This window comes from Bactrocera tryoni, chromosome 1, assembly GCF_016617805.1.
Source record: "Bactrocera tryoni isolate S06 chromosome 1, CSIRO_BtryS06_freeze2, whole genome shotgun sequence".
Taxonomy (NCBI): Eukaryota; Metazoa; Arthropoda; class Insecta; order Diptera; family Tephritidae; genus Bactrocera; species Bactrocera tryoni.
Window position 1 is genome coordinate 42,674,069 of NC_052499.1, and position 23,202 is coordinate 42,697,270.

Here is a 23,202-nt window from a genome sequence, read left to right on the forward strand (position 1 = left end):
CATACATTACATGTCTCGACATCTTGGACATTTATATATAAATCTATACCTGTCTCGATTAGTTCTAGGTGTGGCAAATAAACTTAGGTGAACAAAGCCATTTTGCTGTGTGTCAATATGTTGCAAGAACATAAATATTTCAGTTCTAGTTATGCAACTAAAGTAAAAATGGAGATTGCTTGATAAGTCTTGCTACTTATATTCCTTGACACCCACGGCACGCCGGTATTGACTATGGGCGTTATCAGACTATTGCTGTGCCCAATTGCACACTCCAAATTTAGATACAAAACTGAAATTTAGTAGAAGGAATAGCTTTCGGAAATGACCAATTTCAACATACTTGTATGCGTAGCAACCACATATTTCCTATATACATATCAAAATTTTAAAATCATATATTTTTTTTTATTTTGCGGTATTAAAATCGAAGCCAAATAAAATTTTGAATTCGAAGTGAGTTTGAGGTATGCCATCTCTCGTGTCGAAATCGAACCATAGCTTTTTATTCAATATTTTACCAAAATTAAAATTTTTGTAAATATAACATCGCTTTTTGTTGAACATAAATCGATTTGGTCTAGACCTTGATCTGTAGATACCTTGCCTCAAGCCTTATATACTTAATATTATATTTTGCTGTATACATATATTCAATATTTTTATTTAAGCTCCTTTGGTTGAGTATATATCACAAATATCTCATTTGAGTTAATAAACTTGACTTTAAGATAAATATTTCCAATACGAAGCAAAATTTAGCAATTTAACTAAGCGAGCCTTTCCAGAGTATAAATTGCCCAAATTGGCCCTACGTTATTTGTTATTTACATATTCTTCCTACTTCTTCATAAATCTACAGAAGGCATTTGTACGCGATCTTAAAGTTTTGATGTCTTAACAATTCAGTTCATTTTCCATACAAAAGAAGACCCTAAATCTGCGTAACTGCCGCCCTCCTTTATCTACTGACACCTGCATATGGACAATACGACGTTTCTTAAAGCATATAGCCCCAAGGCAAATACTTTAAGATATGTACAACTAAGTAATTTCCATCAAATTGTCATGGACGAAGACAGCCCTTAAACGCTGTATCGTTGAATGCAGAGTATCGCCCTGAAAACCTCCACCGGCTTCTTCACGTTTGAGGAATTTGCAAGTAAATTTATTTAGGAGTTTTTAAACACCAGTTATGCCCCCAAAACGTTGCGCCTTATCCTATCTGCGCAAAATAGTTTTCGGAAGAAAGTTTTTTGTTAGTTGCACGTCTATTTATAAGGTTCATAAAAAGACACTAAAAAATCTTTGAAGAAAAAGACCGTAAAGTGGATTTAAAACGAGCTGAAAACCGACCATTCGATAATCGTATTTACTAAAATCCCTTTAACAATTCATAGAATGCAAACACAACAAAGGCCAAGAGCTTTATACCTTGCGCAGGTATTAAAAACATCACCTGAAATCTCTCATAAAGATAGCTTATATCTATCCCCTATACTATTGACACTATAACTAAAAGTTATGTTCGTTTAAGTCTTGCGCCTGTGATTTCTGTAACGGCAATCGCTTGACTGCTCGCCACATCCCCTTACTTTTTTGTCTTGTTAATGTAGGCTCTTAATATAACAATATTTGTAATCTCAGAATTAATATATTTATATAAACAAAATATCATAGATATATTGAACTTACTAATATATTTCAACAAATTTAGACTTAAATGAAATTATATTCAGAATTGTCGGAACTAGCCAATAGTTTTGAAGCTAATGCGATTCAATTAAATAAGTAATTTGTATGAATTGAATGATATCTTAATAAATAAATATGAAACATCTCCGAATAACAGGGCAATTGATTAGTCCCCGGCCTGACACATATGAGGCGCTGCTAGAATTAAATCCATATGATTTAGCCGTAACCTCCTAACGGCGCGAGTATAAATTTGATAGTTGTTGGATCATTACCATAGTTTGTGATTTATATTATTTGAGTGACACAACTTTTGTTATTGTTATTATTGTGAAAAAATAAATAAAAAGGAATTTCGGGAGTTTATAAAATATTTCTTTTGAAAGAAAAAAAAGGAAATAATGTAATGGAAGCTAAGTTTAGATGTTGTGAAATGAGCTCCGAAGACGGTGCAAGCAGTGAACGACCAAAAGATGTTGTTACCGACGAAATTATCAAAAAACTCCATAAAACAGTTTTGGATGACTGTAAAGAGAAGTTGTTCAAGATAGCAGGCACTCTAAAGATATTAATTGAGTGAGCAGTTACACAATATCATTCACGCATATTTGGGTATGATAAAGCTCTGTGCAAAGTGGGTGCGGCGCGAGCTCACTTCTGATCAACAACAGCGACGAGCTGATGATCTATCCGTCAAGGTCAAGGACTGTCAATTAGGCAGAATTATGCCGCTCGAAGCAGTGCTTGGAGATATTTAATCGTAGCAAACCCGAGTTTTTATGGCGAATTGTGATTGTGTAATAGCTCCATCATTTCATTTTGAAGTCCATTTGAAGATAAATAAAGTGATGTTTCATCAAAATAATGCACTGTGTCACAAATCAATGAAAACGATGGCAAAAATTCATGATTTGGGCTCCGAATTGCTTAAGCGTCCACCGCATTCTACAAATTTAGCCCCAGCAACTATTTCCTGCCCTCAGATCTCAAAAGAATGCTCGCTGGCAAGAAACTTTCGTCGAATGTAAAGGTGATCTTCGAAACAGAGGTATATCTTAAAGCAAAGGTCAAATAGTTCTACAAAAATGGTATTGAAAAGGTGGATGGTGCTATAATCAGTTTATCACCCTGTCAATGGAACTATGTTGAATAAAAAAACCAATTTTGTCAAAAAAAGCGTGATTTACTATGGTTGGCCGGGGACTTTTCAATTGACTAGTTATGCACACAATAATTAATATATTTTTATTACTATCAGCTTACCTTTTCGTTATACGCGGTCGCAGTGGCCGCATAATCGCCAAATAACGATCAATACTAATGGCGACCAGCGTGTACGCGCTCACCAACACCGACACCGCCTGCGAGTAATTCACCAAATTACACAGCACCGTGCCGAAAGGCCAATGTTTCAAAATGAAAATGGACACAAACGAAAAGGGCACACAAAAGAGCGACATTAAAATATCGCCGACCGCCAAATTGGCTATAAAATAATTGGTAACGGTGCGCATGCGCGGCGTCGACTGCACAATATAGCACACGGTGCCGTTGCCCAGCAGCGCAAATATAAATATCGGAATGTACAACAGATAGACGATGGTCTTAAAGTAGGCCGTCGACAGCGCAGACACATCCTCAGCTGAGTCATCACACATTTCGGCGGTCATATTCAGCTCGCCAGCCGCCGCTGTCGTTGCGGTCACAGCAGCCGTTGCCGAGTTGGTCGCGAACTCGCCAATAGCTCTCATAGTCGCAGTAAGCGTTGATAACACCTGCACCGAAGCACTTTCAGCGATGGCGTAGCTGCTTTCGTTGTACGCGAGCGGCGACCGTGCCACCAGCTCCGCGGATGTTGCGGTAGTCGCCGCCACGACACTCTCACTGTCGTTGAGCAATTGCTGTGCGGATGCCGATGTAATAAAGTAATAGTCATTGGCGCTCTCGGCGCTATCGCCGCTGTCCTTGGTTAGGCCGGAAAGTAGGCTGTGGTTGTGGCTGCGGCCGCTGCCAGCGCTGTCGCTGCTTGGCATACTTGCGACCGCGTCTTCGACGACATAGCGCACGTAGCGTTGCAGTGCGCCGCCGGAGTTGTGCAAATGTGGCAGGATGCTGCGCACCGCATACTCGCGTATGAATGACTCCATGCTGTGCTTTAAGTTAAAGTATATGTCAGGGTGTGTGAGTATGTGCGTATATTTGTAATAGTGTAAAGACACCTTTGTTTATGACTCGTTGCCGGCGTTACCGTTATTAAATTTCACGCCACAGTGACCCAGCTCTCGTAATTTATGGTTGCTCGGGGAGTTGCCACTTGTGCGCGATTAAGCAGAATTTATAAGCTTAATTATATGTGCGTGCATATATTTTCGTAGTATATGTTGTGCTTGCCACATGCCACTGAAGAAAACTTATGTCTCTTACTATTGTTTTTATGTAGCTTTTTTAAAAGAATTCTGACTGCTCGCATACTTTTGCTCATATGAGCGCCCTACACTGTCGAAACGGCTGTCAGACAACTTATAATACAACACAGATTTCTTGCTACTTTCGCATAGAACTTACAACACTTGCGCTCGCAGCGAGTTATTTGACACAACCGCGACACTTGTGAGTGACAAAAGCCGCAAACACTCAGCACTTCCACTCACATCTTATTTGCACACACTCGCTTTGTTGCTGTGCTCAGTTAGTTCTTTCATTTTGTTTGCCAACTTTGTAATGCCAACTGCACATATGCACTCACTGACGTTGTTACAACAATAACCAACTCGTTAACTTTTCAACCGCCGTGTATGTGTATGCCACTGTTTGCAGGAGTGCCGGTGTACTTGCCACACTTTGTTGCCAAGAAAAGTTTGTGTATACGTTTCGGTCGTGTAGTGGCAATTCCTGTTGGCAATTTCGGTTAGTTACCACATTACAATTTCAGTTTCCGCTGGCTGACTCTGCCATTCATCGACAACAGACCAAAGTTGCTGCTCATTTCGACGCTCGTACTACTGCCTTCGCTTTTTGCTTACTAAAGTAAAAATTCAATTTCCTAGTATTTGAGTATATGTAGGTTACGTTGTATTTCTCTATGATTTATGGTTCCAGTAGGTCGAGCCACCCACACACATGCCAGTAGTGCTTGACACCTGCAATTAGCAAAGATTTATTATTTTTACAAATGGAGTGAATAGGAGGCGCTATAAATTTATGTTTTAATACGTATGAAAAATGGTTAATCGTGCATGGCAATGGGTTTAAATGATCATAAATATTGAAATTTCGAACAAGTTCACAATTTTCGCACATATTGAGCTCAAATAAATCTCAAAAGTGTTAGCGAGCCTTTTAGTAATCTATGAATGCTTTCCAATTAAGTGAGGGTGTGAATACAAAGTATTTGCCAGATTAATGGTCATGCATGGAATACACATATTTTATCGATAATTGAAGGAGTCTTGAAATTAGCACTGGTTAAGCCACACAGCTCGCATTAATACTGAAACCCTACTTTTTTAAAGAAAAAAACACGGAAACTTCAAAGTTAATGGAGAATTTTTATTATCAATCGAAAGAACATTATTTGGCATTTATTTTTTAAAGATTATCTCTCTCAAAGGTTGGCCGCGGCTACGTCCAATTTTCGACGACTCGTTCGAGTATTTCGACTGGTAACTGGCGGACGACACGCGTGATGTTTTGCTCCATGGCCTGAATCGAAGCGAGACAGAAAAAAGTCTAACGGTGTGATATCACTCGACCTCGGTGACGAATCAACTGTCACAAAACGTGAAATTTTCTGCTCACCGAATCAATAAATCCATTAATGTGTGGGTAGCGCCATATTGTTGAAATCAAATGGCATAAGAGAATCGGATAGCAGACGGGATAAAGGTCGCTATTGATGGCTACGTTCTCACCGGCATCATTTAAAAGAAGTATGGATCGACACAAGCCCACAAACCACACCAAAGCGTTATTGTTTCTGAATGAAATGACAGCTCTTGAATTTCTGCAGGTTGTTCTTCGTCCCATATACCGCAATTTTGCCTTTCACATATCCATCGACCCAAAAATAGGTCTCAACGCTGTGCGAAGCCGTGGAAATACCTTCTGCCGTTGGAAATTTCTATATTAGACAAGTGCTTGCAGTTTTAGGAAAATAACTCATCACGGACCGATATATGTGGCATAAAGGCCTGGTTTTATCAATTTTTGGCTTGACGATATACTATCACCAGAAGAAGATATTCAATATACTTCACCAATATGTTACTCTCCCTAATAGACTGGGCAGGGATTTCACCAATTTTTCGACTGTCAGAGCAAGTGCCGAAGAGATTAGTTCTGCGCACATTAGATTTATTTAACAGAAGAATGATGAGTCTGGCACCCGGACTTCAACTCGTCAAGTCATTCTGAACATTTTATATATTTTGAGTTGATAAGAATTTCACTAAAATTGTCATATGTAGTTTTAAAATTATCGAAATATTTCTATAACTGCGACAAGTTTCTATAGAACACAAATTTTAAAGTCATTGGCTTTTTTCATTTATAAAACACATGGAAATAAAACTAGGCAATGATTTTTCATTTAAAATGCTCGAAAGCGATTCGTTTTTTCTACAAGCACTGTGTGCTGAATATGAGGGCACCGACCTACTGAATGAATTTATGTTTTTTCAACGAAATTAAGTGGAAATGTTTGCTTCAACATAATTACAAATTGTTTCGGAGATTTCTATACCGAATATATTGATTTCCGTACAATTGGTTGACTTTCTGTGTGCCAATGTGCTTTACATAATCGAATTCGTTTTCGGGTTTTAAAAAATAATTAACGAGGTACAAGAGACTAGATATGTTAATTATGTTAATTTGACATCAAAGTTGAGTACATATTGTCCAATATTACTAACAACTCGACCAACAATCGCAATTATTTAGTTTTATATTGAACATGAAGTATTCTATTCCTCCCCACACACGACCGCGGTTGGGACCAGAGTTAACTTAAGTAGTTGCTTGCAAGAATACTGAACTTGGGTTAGGTGAAGCTTCACAATATTTACCCGTTTTCTGAACGAATCATACGAAGAATTCTTTCAGAGGCACCGGAGAAAATCAAACCCAATAAAGAAGTTGAAACTTTTAACAAATCGGTACGGTGGGCTTCTCATGAAGGTGTGGATTAAATAGCACATATTATATTTATAAACAACCCCGGTTAAGGCGTGATACCAGAGTCATTTCGCCAATTAACAATAACAACTTTATCAGGTACAAGAGAATACAGCTTCGATATATGAAGTTCCAGCAAGATATCAGAATATATTTTTATTCGAGTTATCCGTTGTACCGACAGGCGACATAATGAAATCAATCTTCTATATCTATTATCATTCATTTATGTAGGTAGTGATTAGTAGTAATAATCAATAAATTCGAAGCAGCATATGTAGGTATAGATTTATTTATATAATATATATATGTATGTATGTGTGTGTATAATATATTATTTATATACAAAATATAATAGATTCTATATATATGTACATATGTACATACATATACATATATGTATGTGTATGATTCCATTCATTTAGCTCGATGTTCATAATTTTGACTTCGGCACTTTAATTTATTTTCCCTCGTCACGCCACTGTGGTTAATCACTTGACTTGCGTTTCTTTGCAACACGAATGCCGGTACAAGCTCGGCACTACACCGTTGCATACTTTTTTGCATTGTTTATTACTTTTAGCCGGTAATAGATAGCACAGAGTGTTACCAATAATTTATTGTGTCTACCGTGGGTTTATTATCTAAGCCGTTGCATACCTCTTGGCGCTCGGCTATAACTAATGGTCATTAAAGAAGGTTTATTAAGTTAATTAAGTGGCTAGTTAAAAAGAGAGACAAAGGTGAATTATATTACCAATAGTAGATTTATGTTTGACTAAGTGCAGCGGTAACGGAGGAAAGGTGAGATCGATAAAATGCGGAGCAAGTTTATCTGAGTTTGTTGTAATTCGCGTGATTATTATGTTCTATATTATATTCAGTACTATATTTGTGTACATATGTATATACATATATTTGTATATAGCTTCCTCTTTACTGGCGTAGACACCGCTTACGCGTTTATAGCCGAGTTAACAACTGCGCCCTTGTCGTTTGTTCTTTACGAGATACCAAGTGCAGCAAGGTCCTTGCCGCCTCATCTCCCCAACAGAGTAGCGGCCTTCCTCTACCCTTGCTTTTACCGGTGGATACCGAATCGAAAACCCTTCTTCCATACGGACAACATGACCTTGCCAAGAGCAGCCGCTGTCTCTTGATTCGCTAAACTATGTCAATGTCGCCGTATATCTCGCCAATGTGCAAAAAACCATAAATATTTCGCAAACCTTTTCTCTCGAACACTGTCTAAGACTAACTCATCAGATGATGTTTTCGTCAATATCTCCGCACCATATAGCGATACTGGAATGATGAGAGACATCCAAGGTAGCACCCGTTGGAAATACTGATTACACAGTGTAACAGATAATCTGGGGGGGGTGAACATAAAACAAAAAAAAAAATTTTAAAAAAAAATGTTACAACTAAGCGAAAAAACATCAAGATAAGGAAAAATATTTAAATGGTCATAAAAAAAACTTACACATACGAACGCCAAACCCTTTGAGGGTTTGACTGTACTGACCTAGTACCGTCACCCGGACTCTCACCCCCCAGACAATAATCCCAAAAATGTTCCACAGTTTTATGCATTGGATTTCAAGGCAGACGTTGTTGTTTGCGTTGATGCTGGTTCCAAGGTAGACATTTGTAAAAGTATACATACATTTATACCATTTATCATAATTTTACTAAGATTTTGTTACACTTTTAACTACAGTTTTGTATTTAACGCGGGAACTTTGAGACACATACCCACATATGGAACCCCAATAATCTAAATCTTCCACAAAATTGACTGCTTACAATTTCGACCGCACTAAGTAGAGCTTACATTATTATTCCTTAAGCCAACCCTGCTACCTTTTCGCTTTAACTGGCAGCATTAAATGAACCTCTACGTCTTACAAGTATTTGGTGTTAATAAACAGGCAACCCAAATATTTCGCAAGCGAAAACACACGGCCGTCAGGTGAATTCAGCCCCAGGGGCCGTTTGAGAGCACAAACGTTGTCTGCCAGTTTGATTGGCTGTGTGACAGCTGGGACGTTTGTTGACTCCATACCAAAATAGTAAACAACAAGCACTCTGAAGGTGGCACACACATGCTACTTGCTTACATTCATACTCGTATGTAAATATGTACTTGTATGTATGATGACATGCATTGCATGTAAAGCCACCACACTTGTAAATATGCTCTCTGGTAAAGCTCGTTCGCTAACACTATACACAAATACTTACTATGAACAATGTCAACGACCACCCGCACGATAGCAATCATATTGACATGACCTCAGTAGGTTCAAAGATATTTACTTAATTAATAAATGGAGAAGCTCCCAAGAATTGTGAAACTATAAACATAGTTCTCTTAATTAATTTTAAGTTAGAGTTAAATAGACTGAAAATTGAAAGAAAACGAAAACATATAAGAAGCCTAAAAATCCTAAAAGTACGACGATTCTTTTGGAATATGAAACTTAGCCTTACGGTAAAATATTTTGTATCTCAATATATTTCGAGAAATATAATTAAATTGAGATAGAAGCAAAAGGTAAGAAAATTTTAACACAACTAATCCAAAAAATTTAACAGAAATTCATGATTTCGTTGAAAGTAGAAAATAATAAAATATTAAAATCTATTTTAAGCTGAGTTATTAAAAAATTCAAAATTTTAATTTATTTCAATAACATATTTGAATTAAATTTTCAAGCATTTTCCATTTTCTATTGTATTAATGAACGAAAAGGCAGGCGAAAAACTTTTCAAAAATATTCAAAATTTTAAGCCTTATTTAACATCTGCATTATGATACTTTTTAACAATTCTTATAAAATTTATTGAATTAAGAATTCCATACAGAAGCCAATCCTATTTCTGTGTTTTTAAGTGTAAGCTTTGTTAAACGTCATCGGATCATCTTTAATTTATATTTTTTTAACAGTTCACTAGTACTACTGTTTGCTTGGTAAAAGCTTTTAAATTTTTGTCAATTTCGTTTTTATTTCAGATAGCATTCAGTTCTCGACTCACCGTCAGCCGTTGAGGCTCCCTTGAAAAAATGGTTCCAAAGATCAGAATGACCACGTACAAATATACATTTTCGCCTGTATTTAATTCAACGTCATAAAGAGAAATACGTTTTCTATTTCGGTACTCCCAGAAAAACAAGTTTCAAGTTAGGCCTTTTGTGAGGGCTCAAGGCTGGACTGAGCCTTTAAACATACAAGTGGTAAGCTAAACCGTTGCAAACATTGCAAAGACGGTTGAGGCTTTGATAAAAGTGGTTGCTTTTAACCGGTTAAGAATTTTGTTGCAATTCATAGATTTTAAACCCAAATAAATATGCCTTCAAGAACTGTTGACCAAAAATTTGTACTCGAAAACAATTTGTTTATTTTCTTCCAAAAGAGTGGCCGCTTTTAAAAGCAATCTTATAAAAATTTTAACTAATTTCCTACTATTGTGATTAAAAAGTATGGTGAGTCGATTTGGGTGATGTCTTGGGCTGTGAATTCATTCCGCCGGGCCAGACTGCTAACGGAGAATTGAGTGTTATGCGGCGTGTGGATCAAGCTATTCGTCTAAAAGTATTAGGAAACAATTCCTGGTTCCTTCATTACAATAATGAATCATTTTCTTGACTTTTTGCCAAAAACTCGACTCATAACGTTCCGATCACCATATTTGCCTGATTTGCCTCCGTGTGACTTCGGACTATTCAGCAAACTCAAAGAGCAATGCGTCACACCGTTTCGACACGATTAATGAGATGAAGTCGAATAGAAAAAGGTGCTGGAAAATTCCGACTGCTTTGAGGAATGGCAAAAGCGTTATTAAAAGTGCATTTTATTGGACCGTAGCTCTTTTAAAAGAGGTTGAAATTGATTATTGATTGATTTGATTACTTTTTGATCACAGTAGTATATTTCCATACGTATTTTTATACCACGAACAGTATATTAAGTTTGACAAGAAATTGGTAACAACCACAAGGAAAAGTCGAGACCTTATAAAAATATGTACAAGTATAAAATACCCATTTCCGTCTATCTTTCAGTCTGACTATCTATCGCAAACAGGTCCCTCAGTTTTCAAATACTTACTTGTTATTTTACATATATTCTTTTATCCCTAAGAAACTGCTCATTTAACGGAAACCCCATATCGGAACACTATACGCTGTCATACAAACTGATCGACCAAAATGAAGTTCTTTTATAGAATTTTTTTATTTGTGAAATTTATACTAGCTTCAATGCGTCAGACAACATGGTATAACAGTTTTGTTCACCTAACGGCTGTTTGTATCACCTAAAATTATCGAGTTAATATAGGGTTAAATATACATATATATATATATATATATATATATATATATATATATGAGATCCGAGTAACTGTCTGTCCGTTAAAAATTATTAAAAGCGAGATAAATCAATGAATAAATAGTCCAGAAGCATTCAATTTTACAGCAGGGATTACAGGTTTGAAAGATGAAAAAATTTAGTATGGGCGTGATGCCGTACACATTTAGTCGGAAAGCCATATCTCAAGAGCTACTCAACCGATATTTATTAGATTTGTTGTTTAATGTAACCTTGATATTTCTATTCCTCTGTGCAAAGACGAACGAAATCAGATTTTCAACCACTCCTACTTCCCATATAACCCAACTATAAATTCCCTCTGAATTTTCACCTGCCAGAAACCAAATCAAGACCTAGTGAATGTATCGAGATAAAACCTTGCACGAATAGCGCGCTTAAACTAGGTTACTTTATAACTAAAAATTGGCCAAATCAGACCTAAACCATTCAAGTCCTCGCGTATTCGGTATCCGAATTTTAATTTGCGAACTTTTTAACGAAAATATCAATCAATCTATGAAATATATCATAGAAATTCAGAGACAGTCCCTTTCAAATTGTAGAATTTTTGTATGTAAAAGATGGATTGAATCGGACCGACAATTCCCTCACATTCTTACATAATTGAAAGATTTTCGAAATTACAGTAGACTTTATTCCCCATACATCAGCAATTGTATGAGTTATTTTAATAAAATTGAGAGTGCGTATTTCTCTAATAACGGTGCATCTATGTTGCGTAAAATGCATAAAATCGGGTGAAAACTTGTCCTAGACCCCATAATACTTACAAATCTTTTGCACGAGAAGAATTTCCTTGGCTTTGAACCTGGCAAGTTGCAAGAGTATGAAATGTGCGGTCACACCGAAACTTAGTTCTTCCTTCTTGTTCTGGTTTCAATTCAATCTATAATTAATTTTTCCATAATATTTTGTTGACTAATATCGGTATTCTGCTTGTCGCGATTGCTTCATGTCACAATTGTAGTTTAGTGACTCTGTTAGTCAGGAGTCTCATTTTGGTATTCTGGCAGATACAGTATACTACTATACAGTATACTACAATTAGAGACATGAGACAATCAGTGACAAGCAGAATACCGAAATAAGTGTCAGTTTTGTCTACATTCGTACTTTTTAGCGGTACTTCTGTCTGGCCGCGCAATAACTTTTCTGCTATTTTCGATTGTCATTTATAATAATTTCTTCTCATCCGCTGTAACAAAGCCGTTTCTTTCGGTAATTCCACCTTGCAAGTATGTAGTAACTATGTATATGTAACATATAAAGTATATGTAAGTTGTTTATATACGAATTTATATTGACTTCAGAGAGTGTATATTTTTTCATTTCACCTGAAATCCAACCTAGCTTATTTTTATAACCTGGGAACGCCCTCAAACACAATAAACACACACATACATACAAAGACTTGAAACACGACACACTAATGCAAGGAATATAAATAGACAAGGGCAGCGAGCGAGCATTCTGAAAGAAGAAAGGAAATTGCTTTCGTGCGAAATATTGAAAAAGGTAAAGCGACTTTCGCCGCATTTCACACAACAAAGATGAGCATCAACATTACTTACGCAGCCAATTACTGGTAATACGAAAGCACGACCACAAGTTTCGACAATTTGACGTAGATTTTGGCGCTGCTGTCAAATACATTTTCAGCTTGGCTGCGGTCCCGCCAAGGGCATTTGGCAGTTCGAACTTTAAACACTCTCTTGCCCGTGTGTGTGTGTGCGCAAGTTGGGTTTGTCTATCAATTGATGCGTTGTGCTTTTCTTTTCCATTATTTTTAAGAGTGTGTGTAAACACTTTGTTTATGCGTTTTCAATTTCGCATTTTACAACTTATTCTCTTATTATTTTATTAGCGTGTTTGTTGCACTAGTACTTGTGCGCACGCCGGTGAGTCGATCTAAAATACACACTAAGGCGATTGCTTTTAATTTTTCATTTCGACTTTGAGTGGCTCATTCTCTTGGGACAATTTGTTCGGCCATATCTTCGGAAATGAATTTTCCACTTAATAAAACATTAATAAAATTGACGTGCGTTTTCTTGTAATTTGTTTTTGTTTTTGCATTATTTATATTTGAAGGCACCTTCCGACGTCTGAAGCAGCGAATAAATGCCCACGCATGCTTTGGATGTCCTGATATATTGGTGGCCAATTTATTTATTAAATATATTAAAAATCTCTCCTAACTTAAAGAGAAGTCCCACTGTAGATATTTACGAAGTTCGTAAGGAAAAAAGGGGGAAGATTGTTGATAAGAATGCCTAAAAGTTGCGCACGGCCATCACATACTTTCAGGGTATGCTAGAAAGGAACATATACAACGCCACACAGATTTTCAACTGATGACCGGTAAAATTAAACACATATATGTATGTATATATGTAGCAGCTTCCACTCAAGATCGGATGGGTTCTATAAAAAATGTGTGTTTGCTGCTGAGCGCACTATTCGCATACAATCTCACCCAACTTGGGACCCAGCATTGATTACTGGATAATATTCGACCGAATAGATCACGTCCAGCACGCAATGAAGAAAATATAGCTGCAGTATATATGTAAACAAACAAAAATTCCACATTTGGTGCAAACAGCAACCAGAAAACATTCATGGACTGCCATTTCATCCAGAAACAAGAAAAAACGTTAACTTCGGCTGCACCGAAGCTAATATACCCTTCACAGATTACATTGGTGCCTTAGAAAATAATTTATACCAAATTTCGTAAATATATCTTGTCAAATGCAAAAGTTTTGCATACCAGCAATTAATTCCGATCGTTCGGTTTGTATGGTAGCTATATGCTATAGTTAACCGACCTGAACAATTTCTTGCCTTAGAAAATAATATATACCAAATTTGGTGAAGATACATTGGCAAACGTGAAAGTTTTCCATACAAGAACTTGATTCCGATCGTTCAGTTTATATGGCAGCTATATGTTATAGTGGTCCGATATCGGCCGTTCCGACAAATGAGCAGCTTCTTGAAGAGAAAATGACGTTTGCAAAATTTCAAAAGGATATCTTAAAAACTGAGGGACTAGTTCGTATATATACAGACAGACGGACGGACAGACAGACAGACGGACAAGGCTAAATCGACTCAGCTCGACATACTGATCATTTATATATATACTTTATAGGGTCTCCGACGATTCTTTCTGGATGTTACAAACTTCGTGACAAACTTAATATACCCTGTTCTGGGTATAAAAACTGGGCCGGTGGAGTCATCGGTCCCTATTTCTTCAAAAATGAACGTAACCGTCAATGACGACCGTTATCGCGCCATGATAACCGACTATTTGATGCCTGAAATTGAAGTTCGTGATCTCAGCGACATTTGGTTTCAACAAGATGGCGCCACTTCTCGCACATTACATCAATCAAGAACACTTATTGAGAGAACACTTCGGTAGGCAGATAATTTCACGTTTTGAGCCGGTCGATTCACCACTAATATCGTGTGATATCTTTCTGAAATTCTGCAAATGTCTTTTTCTGACCAAGATAATGCTCATTTGTCGAAATCACTGATATCGGACAACTGTAGCATGTAATTGCTATGCAAACTGACCGATTAATCTAAAGTCTTGCATAGAAACTTTTTTTATTTGACAAAATTTGACATATATAGTTATCTAAGGTAAAACTACAACGTCCAAGCAAGTTATTCCAACCGGACTAGTATAGCATAAAGCTGTCATTAAAACTAACCAATCCAAACCAATACATATAAAAATTTTTAAAACCATTTTTCACTATAAAAGAATACACCTCTTAAGGGTATTATAGCATAACAAATGACAACCGGGACGGACTCGAATATTTATCTGGCAAAGTGTTATGAACTCGTCAGCATTCCTCCAAATTATTAACCTGACGTTTTATATCGCTGCTACAACAACGCAAGGTTAACTTTTTTAATAAAAAATATACTATTACGCAAAATATATTTCGAGATGACAAACACTATCTGACAATCAGAAAAATATTGTCAATTTATAGGATTGTCTTGGTAGGACAGAAAGAAACCGACTGATCACAACATAGTACATAATTCTATCAGTGTGCTCCCTAATGAATATTGAATCAATGAAATCTAACGACGAATCCTTTGAGATCCACACTGTTAGTCGAAATACTAAAAAGGTCGCATCGCCTTTAGAAGAATAAAATTATACCAAAATTCGACTTTATAAATCAACACAGAAGTCGACTCATTCCGATACCATTTTTCTAAAACCATTAGCATTCTGCATCTAAATTGGTCTCTGCCTTTTATTGAAGTCTGAGAACAGTAAAAAAGAGATTTTTGGTAGATTGCGACCTCGCGCAAAACCCACGTTGCCCTGACTTCCGCATACTCAAACCCATACACGATCTAATCCTTTGGTAGAGTCTCAGCTATATCGACCAAATTCATTGTCGATTAAAATAAATCATTCATTCGTGATAAAATTCTTTTTTTCTGTATATTGCTTAGAATGGTTAGATTTGACTAACTACATTCTGATCGTGGTGCTCCTGAGAATACCTTTTTCACTTATCTCTTTATCTTAACTCTTCTTAAATTTTAATCAATTCAGGTAAATGTATGATGTTTTACGAGATTATAGTCTTCAGCCATATTAACAAGGCACATTAACTATTCGCACGATTTCTCGCGACTACAAATTTGTATTTTATAGATATATAGTTCGTAAAACCTTAAGTCTACTATCTTTAATAACCCCTATCTTTTGTCAGCAAATAGAAAGTTTGCTACATTTTAGAGTTATCTTTCAGTGAAGGCGAATTTAAAATTGTGAATAATGTTTATGATTCTGATCCTGATAGTTCTGTTGCTGATTCGGAATTGTACTGTCAGTAATTTGACCATGTGAAGGTAGCAATCGCCAAAGAGTGCCGGTTTGGCAAATGGTATAGGACTAAGTTTCATCAAGACATCGCTAGACCACAAACATGGATATTGATTCGCTAAAAGCTTCATGAGCTTAGTTGGCGGGTTCTTATACCTGAAATTACTACCTATTTCGCTTTAACATGGTCAATGATATTCTGGTGAAAAATTCGAAGATTTCTATGAGAGTGACAATAAGAAATTATCTTCAAAATTTTAAAATTATCGAACAAGCGGTGCACATTTGACTTAATCCATTCAAACTGCGCTAACTAAAAACATCAATTTATTTGAACCTATCACAATGCCGATAAATATGGAGACTCTTTTAAAAGCATGATACTTAAAGTAAGAAGTATCTGTAGTATATCTTTAAATCTGCTTAAAAACACAGCGCACTGAGTGTTAAAGAGGAGATAATAAAAACCATGAATATGGAAAAATCTTTTAAAACATTTTAAACAGTTTGCAAATGTAATTTTCCACGAAAAAAAATTCCCTACGCTGTTTGCATAATTAAATATTTTGCTTCCATTTTCTTTGTCTACGCTATTTCTATTGTTGGAGAGGTAGAATACGATGAAGGAGAGAGAATTCGCGTATTTGTGGGTGAAAAGCAAATGAGTCGGCTATTAATATAGCCACAACCACGTTCTCTAACTCTACAAGCTTTACATATCAAAGACTTAAAATTCTTCCACATCCAAAAGCTAATATACATATACACGTGTATGTTTGTTGGTGTGAAATTATAAATGCCTGAAAAGTCATCAACACTCACAAGGCGTAAGCCACAGAAAGTTATGAAATTTACACATGGAATTTTTTTTTGAGTATACATACATATATGCAAACACCACTTTCCTTCTTTCAATTCATATTCGTATATATGTGTATATTTGCACAAGTATTGGTGCTCTGAAAAACATTTAAGTAAAGTATTCATCACAGTAGCAACATAGTATATATTTACAATTGTCAACATGTATACATGAATTTGTTTGCTTGGCTGTCTATGCGCACATTATTTTAGACATCTCTACACCTATTGTGTAAGTACATATGTACCCATATTCACTTAAAGCGATATTTATGTACGTACATAGGTATGCCACAAAGTGCTTTCGCAGCAGACCGATAAAAGGCAAGTGCCCTGCCTCCTTTTGTGCGTCAACTCATTATCATAACTGTTGACAGAGAGATAAGACATTTTATAAAATTTTTATCACACGCCCCATAGCGCCTAAGATTATGCTTGAAATTAATTTAAATTAAATTAAACTAAATTAAATTGAATTAAATTAAATTAAATTAAATTAAATTAAATTAAATAAAATTAAAATTAAAATAAAATAAAAATTAAAATAAAATAAATTAAATAAAATAAAATAAAAATAAAATAAAATTAAATAAAATAAAATAAAATAAAATAAAATAAAATAAAATAAAAAATAAAATAAAATAAAATAAAATAAAATAAAATAAAATAAAATAAAATAAAAAAATAAAATAAAAATAAAAAAACAAGAAAAAACGCTAACTTCGGCGACACCGAAGCTTATTTACCCTTCACAGGTGCATTTCTTTTAGTATCTACGTGTTCAGTTTGTATGGAAGCTATATGTTATAATAATCCCATCTGAACATGTTTTTCGCAGATTATATTATTACCTTAAGCAGTAATCCGTGTCAAATTTCGTGAAGATACCACGTCAAACGCGAAGGTTTTCCCTGCAAGCTCTTGATTCCGTTCGTTCAGTTCGTATGGCAGCTATATGCTATAGTGAGCCGATCTGAACAATTTCTTCCGATTTTACACTATTTCTATGAACAATAACTCATATCAAATTTCGTGAAGATATATCTTCAAATGAGGAAGTTTTCCATACAAGAATTTGATTCCGATCGTTCAGTTTGTATGGCAGCAATATGTTATAGTGGTCCGATGAGCAGCTTCTTGAAGGGAAATGACCTTTGCAATATTTCGAAACGATATCTTAAAAACTGAGGGACTAGTTCGTATACATACATATATACAGACAGAAGGACAGACGGACAGACGGACAGACAGACAGACGGACATGGCTAAATCGACTCAGCTCAACATGCTGATCATTTATATATATACTTTGTAGGGTCTCCGACGCTTCCCTCTTCGTGACAAACTCAATATACCGTGTTCAGGATTTAATAAAATAACATAATAAAAATTAAAATGAAATATAAAATTGAAATAATAAAAAAAAAAAAATTAAAAGATGAAAATAATCAAACTTGTTGTAATGTAACATTTTGTCACAAAGTATGGCAACTATATTCTTGTAATGGGGTGGTTTTAACGACGAATTTCAACGGTCAAACGTGCTAGAGTGCACTTGACATCAGACCGCAAATTTGTGATGGGGGAGTATAAAGAGGTTGTGCAGCTGGAAAATTTTACGAAAAGATCCGGCGACTAACATAAGTTTTCAAGACCTGTGCATACTCTTGTAGGACCCAAAAGGGTAATCTAGTGGCTGATGTTCAGAGATGGAGGGAACACTTCTTCAGCCTGCTGAATGCCAGTGAAAGTAAAACATCTAGAGGAGGCGAATCCGATTCCCCAAACGATGACGATGGAATAGACGTTCTATTTCACATACATATGTATACATATATCACAATATACGTCTGACCGAACGGACCGCAATGCAACGATAACTTCGCAGAAACATTCAATGCTTATCTGATAATCTAATTAATGCATGTGTTGAAAGCAACGCAGTTATACCAGACATAATGCTATATTTTTCTACGTAATCAATAATTTGAGCATTTCTTATAACGTATTCAATGGAATGAGCTAATAATTTTTATCTGATGCAATCGTGAATTTCACTTAGATACCGAAGTTTCCGAGTGAATATAAATTGTCTCACTTTCCCCAAAAGATCATTAGTAGAACATTAAACTTAAACAATGAAAGTCTTGGTGATTTTGGCGGTTTGCGGTCTGGCAGGTATTTACACAAACCCAACAGAAAGTACTGAAAGGAATAAAAACCAGCAAGACTCATATAAATTCCGTTTTAGTCGCTGCCGTGCCCATTCCAGAAGAGAATCGCATAAACGGAGAGAATGGTTGGTATGTGCCACAGGCTAATGGCTCTTTCATTTGGGTCTCAATCGAAGAGGGTGAACAAATGCTAGATGAATTAGAGAAGCAGGAAGCAGTACAGAGTCGCCTGTTACCCGTGCCAGTAACTTTCTACTTGTACACAAACAGAAATCCGTCAAAAGGACAAAAGATTACAGAAACCTTCAAGTCGATTTCCGAATCCGAATTCGACGCTAGCAATCCAACGAGGTATGCAAACAACTGATCAAGTATCTCTATATGAGCATAACTTTTAATTAATTAATTTTAATTTTACTACAGATTCGTTATTCACGGTTGGATTCAGAGCTACACCGCTGACATGAATAAAGATATCTGCGCAGCTTGGTTGGCAAGTGGAAAATACAATGTGATCATTGTAGATTGGGCACGCGCACGTTCTGTCGACTATGCCACCTCTGTTGCTGCTGTAGCAAAGACTGGAGAAAAGGTGGCCAGCATGATCAACTATTTGGTCGAGAGCTTTGCGATGAGTTTGGTGGAAACAGTTGTGATCGGCCACAGTTTGGGTGCTCATGTAGCCGGTTATGCTGGTAAGAATACTAAGAAGGGCTTGCTGCACACTATAGTCGGTTTGGATCCCGCTTTACCACTCTTCAGTTACAACAAACCCAAAAAACGTTTGAGTGCCAATGATGCTCATTATGTCGAATCCATTCAGACCAACGGCGGTACTTTGGGTTTCCTTAAACCAATCGGTAAGGGCGCTTTCTACCCAAACGGTGGTAAGAGCCAACCTGGTTGTCCTTTAGATGTAACTGGTGCCTGCAGTCATCAATGCTCCTGTTCTTACTACGCTGAAGCGGTAGCTCGTGACAACTTCTCCAGTATGCGTTGTGATGACTATAAGAAAGCGGTGAACAATAAATGCGATAGCTTTTACAGTGGTGTGAAAATGGGTACAGTGACGAATGCTTATGTGGTGACTGGTGAATATTATGTACCTGTGCATAGTTCTACGCCTTTTGGTTTCGATGGTGCCTAAACGTGTGAAATATTTATATGTAAGCCATATTTTTAAGTATATTTATAAGACCTAAAGTTCTGTTTTTAAGAACAAAAATAAAAATACAGAAACAAGAAAGAGTTGTATTATTACAAAAACAAATAAAATGGGTCCGCTCAAGCTCCCAATAGATTTTATGTACCTATCTCTAAAATTTATGAAGCCAACCCAACCAAACTTGCTGGAAACATTTTCCTCCAACAATACTTTTTCAATGTGAAAATGTGTCAAGTCGGATATAAGCCACGCCCACCTCCCAAAGTTTATGTTGAAGACCACTTAAAACAGTTAGCTTGCTTAAGAAAAGTGACAGAAGATTTAAGTTTCACAGTGAAGTTATTACGGTAAGATTACTTTCAATTCAGTGAGGGAATTGAACAACGGTCATGACACCGCACAGCCAATTTAAATAAAAGTGCGCAATGAAGATATCAGAAAAAACTTTGTACAAGTTGTCCCGTCATGGTATACAGAATTGCGCCTACTTTATACAGAAAAAATCGAAAAATCTGATTTTTTAATGAAATTAAATCGACGTATTTTCCAGATAAATATGTGGCCTGGAGCTACATATAAATAAGATCGGTTAATTGCAACTCTTTTTGTTAAGTTTATGTTATACTTATTCCCCAAGCTGAAATTGCTGCTCCGTGGAACCCGTTTAATATTGATCGAAGAGAAAAAACATGGCTGAAGGGCATCCCAAAAAGTTCTTATGAAAAGTGTTTCGAGGACTGGAACAAACGTTAGCATAAGTACATATATTGCATCTGGTGGGAAATGCTTTGAAGGCAACAAAATAAATATTGAACAATAATTAGATATTTTTGTTTTATTTCCGATTTTCAGGTACTTTTTTGTCACAATATAACTAAAATAAAATATGTTAGCCAGATTAACTGTATGTATATGTAGTCAGATTTACATACATACTACTGTTCATGAATGCGTCTATGAATTACACGAGTCTAAAATATACAGCATAGACTGATTTTCTTTATTTTAAAGAACTTATGCCGATTAAGCAGCTCAAAGAGTGAGAGACATCAAAAAAGTTTCTTAGTGATATTTTCTGGTGCATATTTTCTTATTTGAAATCGATATATGAGTCAGTTGGGGTGAATATATTCATTTTATTTCAAACGGTTTTTTAAGATGTTTATAAATAATATCGCAATAAAACTTAATGAATGACTCATTGTTGTTGATGTGGTACCTAAAATTTAGAAATGCTTATCGCTTTGGCACGTTTTCGACTTTATGACTATTTCTAAATAATCCACACACATTTAATATGCTCTTTTTATTTTTCTTCGCTTATTTAAAGTACAACTTGACCGATAACTTGTACTTAGAGCTATCGGCCATTAGATCAGGAAAACATTTTTAATACTCACCGTAATGTTTCGTTGAACTAATGGTTGTTTATAACATATAAAATTAATCGATATGGCAAGAGAACTATATACATATATACATTACCAGAATGATTTTGAAAACTGATATGCGAGTTCCTTTGCACTATGAAAAGATTGGTAATGCGAATGAGCGGAATTTAGAACTTCATTACTCGCTAAAAACCTTATCGCATCACAGCACTTATCATAACGCATTCGGTTCTTTGAGCATTGCTGCAATGACCAACAATCAACCGTCATAAATTAGTTCATCCGGAATAACTGCGAATTAAAATTTCAAGCAAATAACAAAATGTTTGATTGCAAGTGGATTCTATACCCTTAACAGGGTATATGACGTTTCCCACGAAGTTATTGATACCCAGCAGAAAAGGTCGGATACCCTTGAAATACCATATAAAAGTAAATAATCACTATCATATCAGCTGAGTCGATTTAACCAGGTCCGTCTGTCTGTATATAGGCGAACTAGTCCCCAGTTTTTGAGATATCGATCTGAACTTTTGCACAAATTTTTTTCTTCACAAGAAGCTGCTTATTTTTCAGAACCGGGCTATCAGACCAAATTAGCTGCTATAAAGACTGACCGGTCACACTTAAGAGGTTACATGGATTTGCGGGTTTCAAAATTTCGAATTTTTTATTACCTTATCAAATTCTACAACACCTCTAGAATATTGACCTAAATTTTCAATTTGATTCGAGTAATAGTTTCCGAGATTCTGAGAACTTGGCTAGCTTGGCTAAGTGCGCCATCTTTAAACGCGATTTTCTCTAAGATTTCTCGAGAACTACTCAACCGCACTTCATGAAATTTTACACAGGTCTTTGGTCTTGAATTCTTGAAGACTTGGACGAAGGGGTTTTTTCGATTGGAACTATTTGAAAAAAAAATCGGGAAATTTGAATTTTTTTGTAAAAATCTCTGCCAAAAATTCAATTTTCAGCTTTTTTTCTTTCGTTTAAGTTTTAAGTTAAGGTTTGAACTAAAACACGTATTTTATTCGCCTTAGATGACCCTGTAAGAAGTTAATATGCCAAGCCGAGCGCATCTTTTTTTCCAAGGGGTCACGGGGAGTGGCGTCGCAATGGCCCAAATTAACATATTTTTTTCCCAAAAATTCAACATTTTTTTGTGAATAGTTTAGGTTTGTAGAAATATAAAATTTTAATAAAATATTTCATTTTTTAAATGTGAAAAAATTGTTGAAAAAGGCTTTTTTTACCCGAGGAAACCCATTACGTCCTTGTATGGAAAACTTTTTCATTAGACAAGATACCTTCATGAAATAGAAAGACCTTATTCTCAAATTCTGTGAAAAAGGTAGAAAAAGATGTTTTAGGTGTTGCGAATGAGAAATTTGTTTCTAAAGAAATTCAACCAGGGGGTACACCTAGAAGGTCTTCACTTCAAAATTTACTAAGTAAACGACAT

At 35.9% G+C, this 23,202-nt stretch overlaps 2 protein-coding genes across 2 annotated transcripts in view; one reads left to right on the forward strand and one right to left on the reverse strand.

The window, feature by feature from the left end:
- LOC120768043 (RYamide receptor) overlaps window positions 1-23,202 on the reverse strand; it is a 368,160-nt gene that overhangs the window by 172,039 nt on the left and 172,919 nt on the right. The window contains exon 3 of the mRNA XM_040094594.1: window positions 2,959-4,835. Within this exon, the coding sequence (XP_039950528.1) occupies window positions 2,959-3,842 (884 nt within the window). The 5' untranslated portion in view covers window positions 3,843-4,835. The remainder of the gene's footprint in view (window positions 1-2,958; window positions 4,836-23,202) is intronic.
- Window positions 19,146-20,328, forward strand: LOC120767060 (pancreatic triacylglycerol lipase-like). The gene is made up of 3 exons (XM_040092916.1): window positions 19,146-19,185; window positions 19,259-19,532; window positions 19,605-20,328. The coding sequence occupies exons 1-3, from the start codon at window positions 19,146-19,148 to the stop codon at window positions 20,326-20,328; spliced, it is 1,038 nt and encodes a 345-aa protein (XP_039948850.1).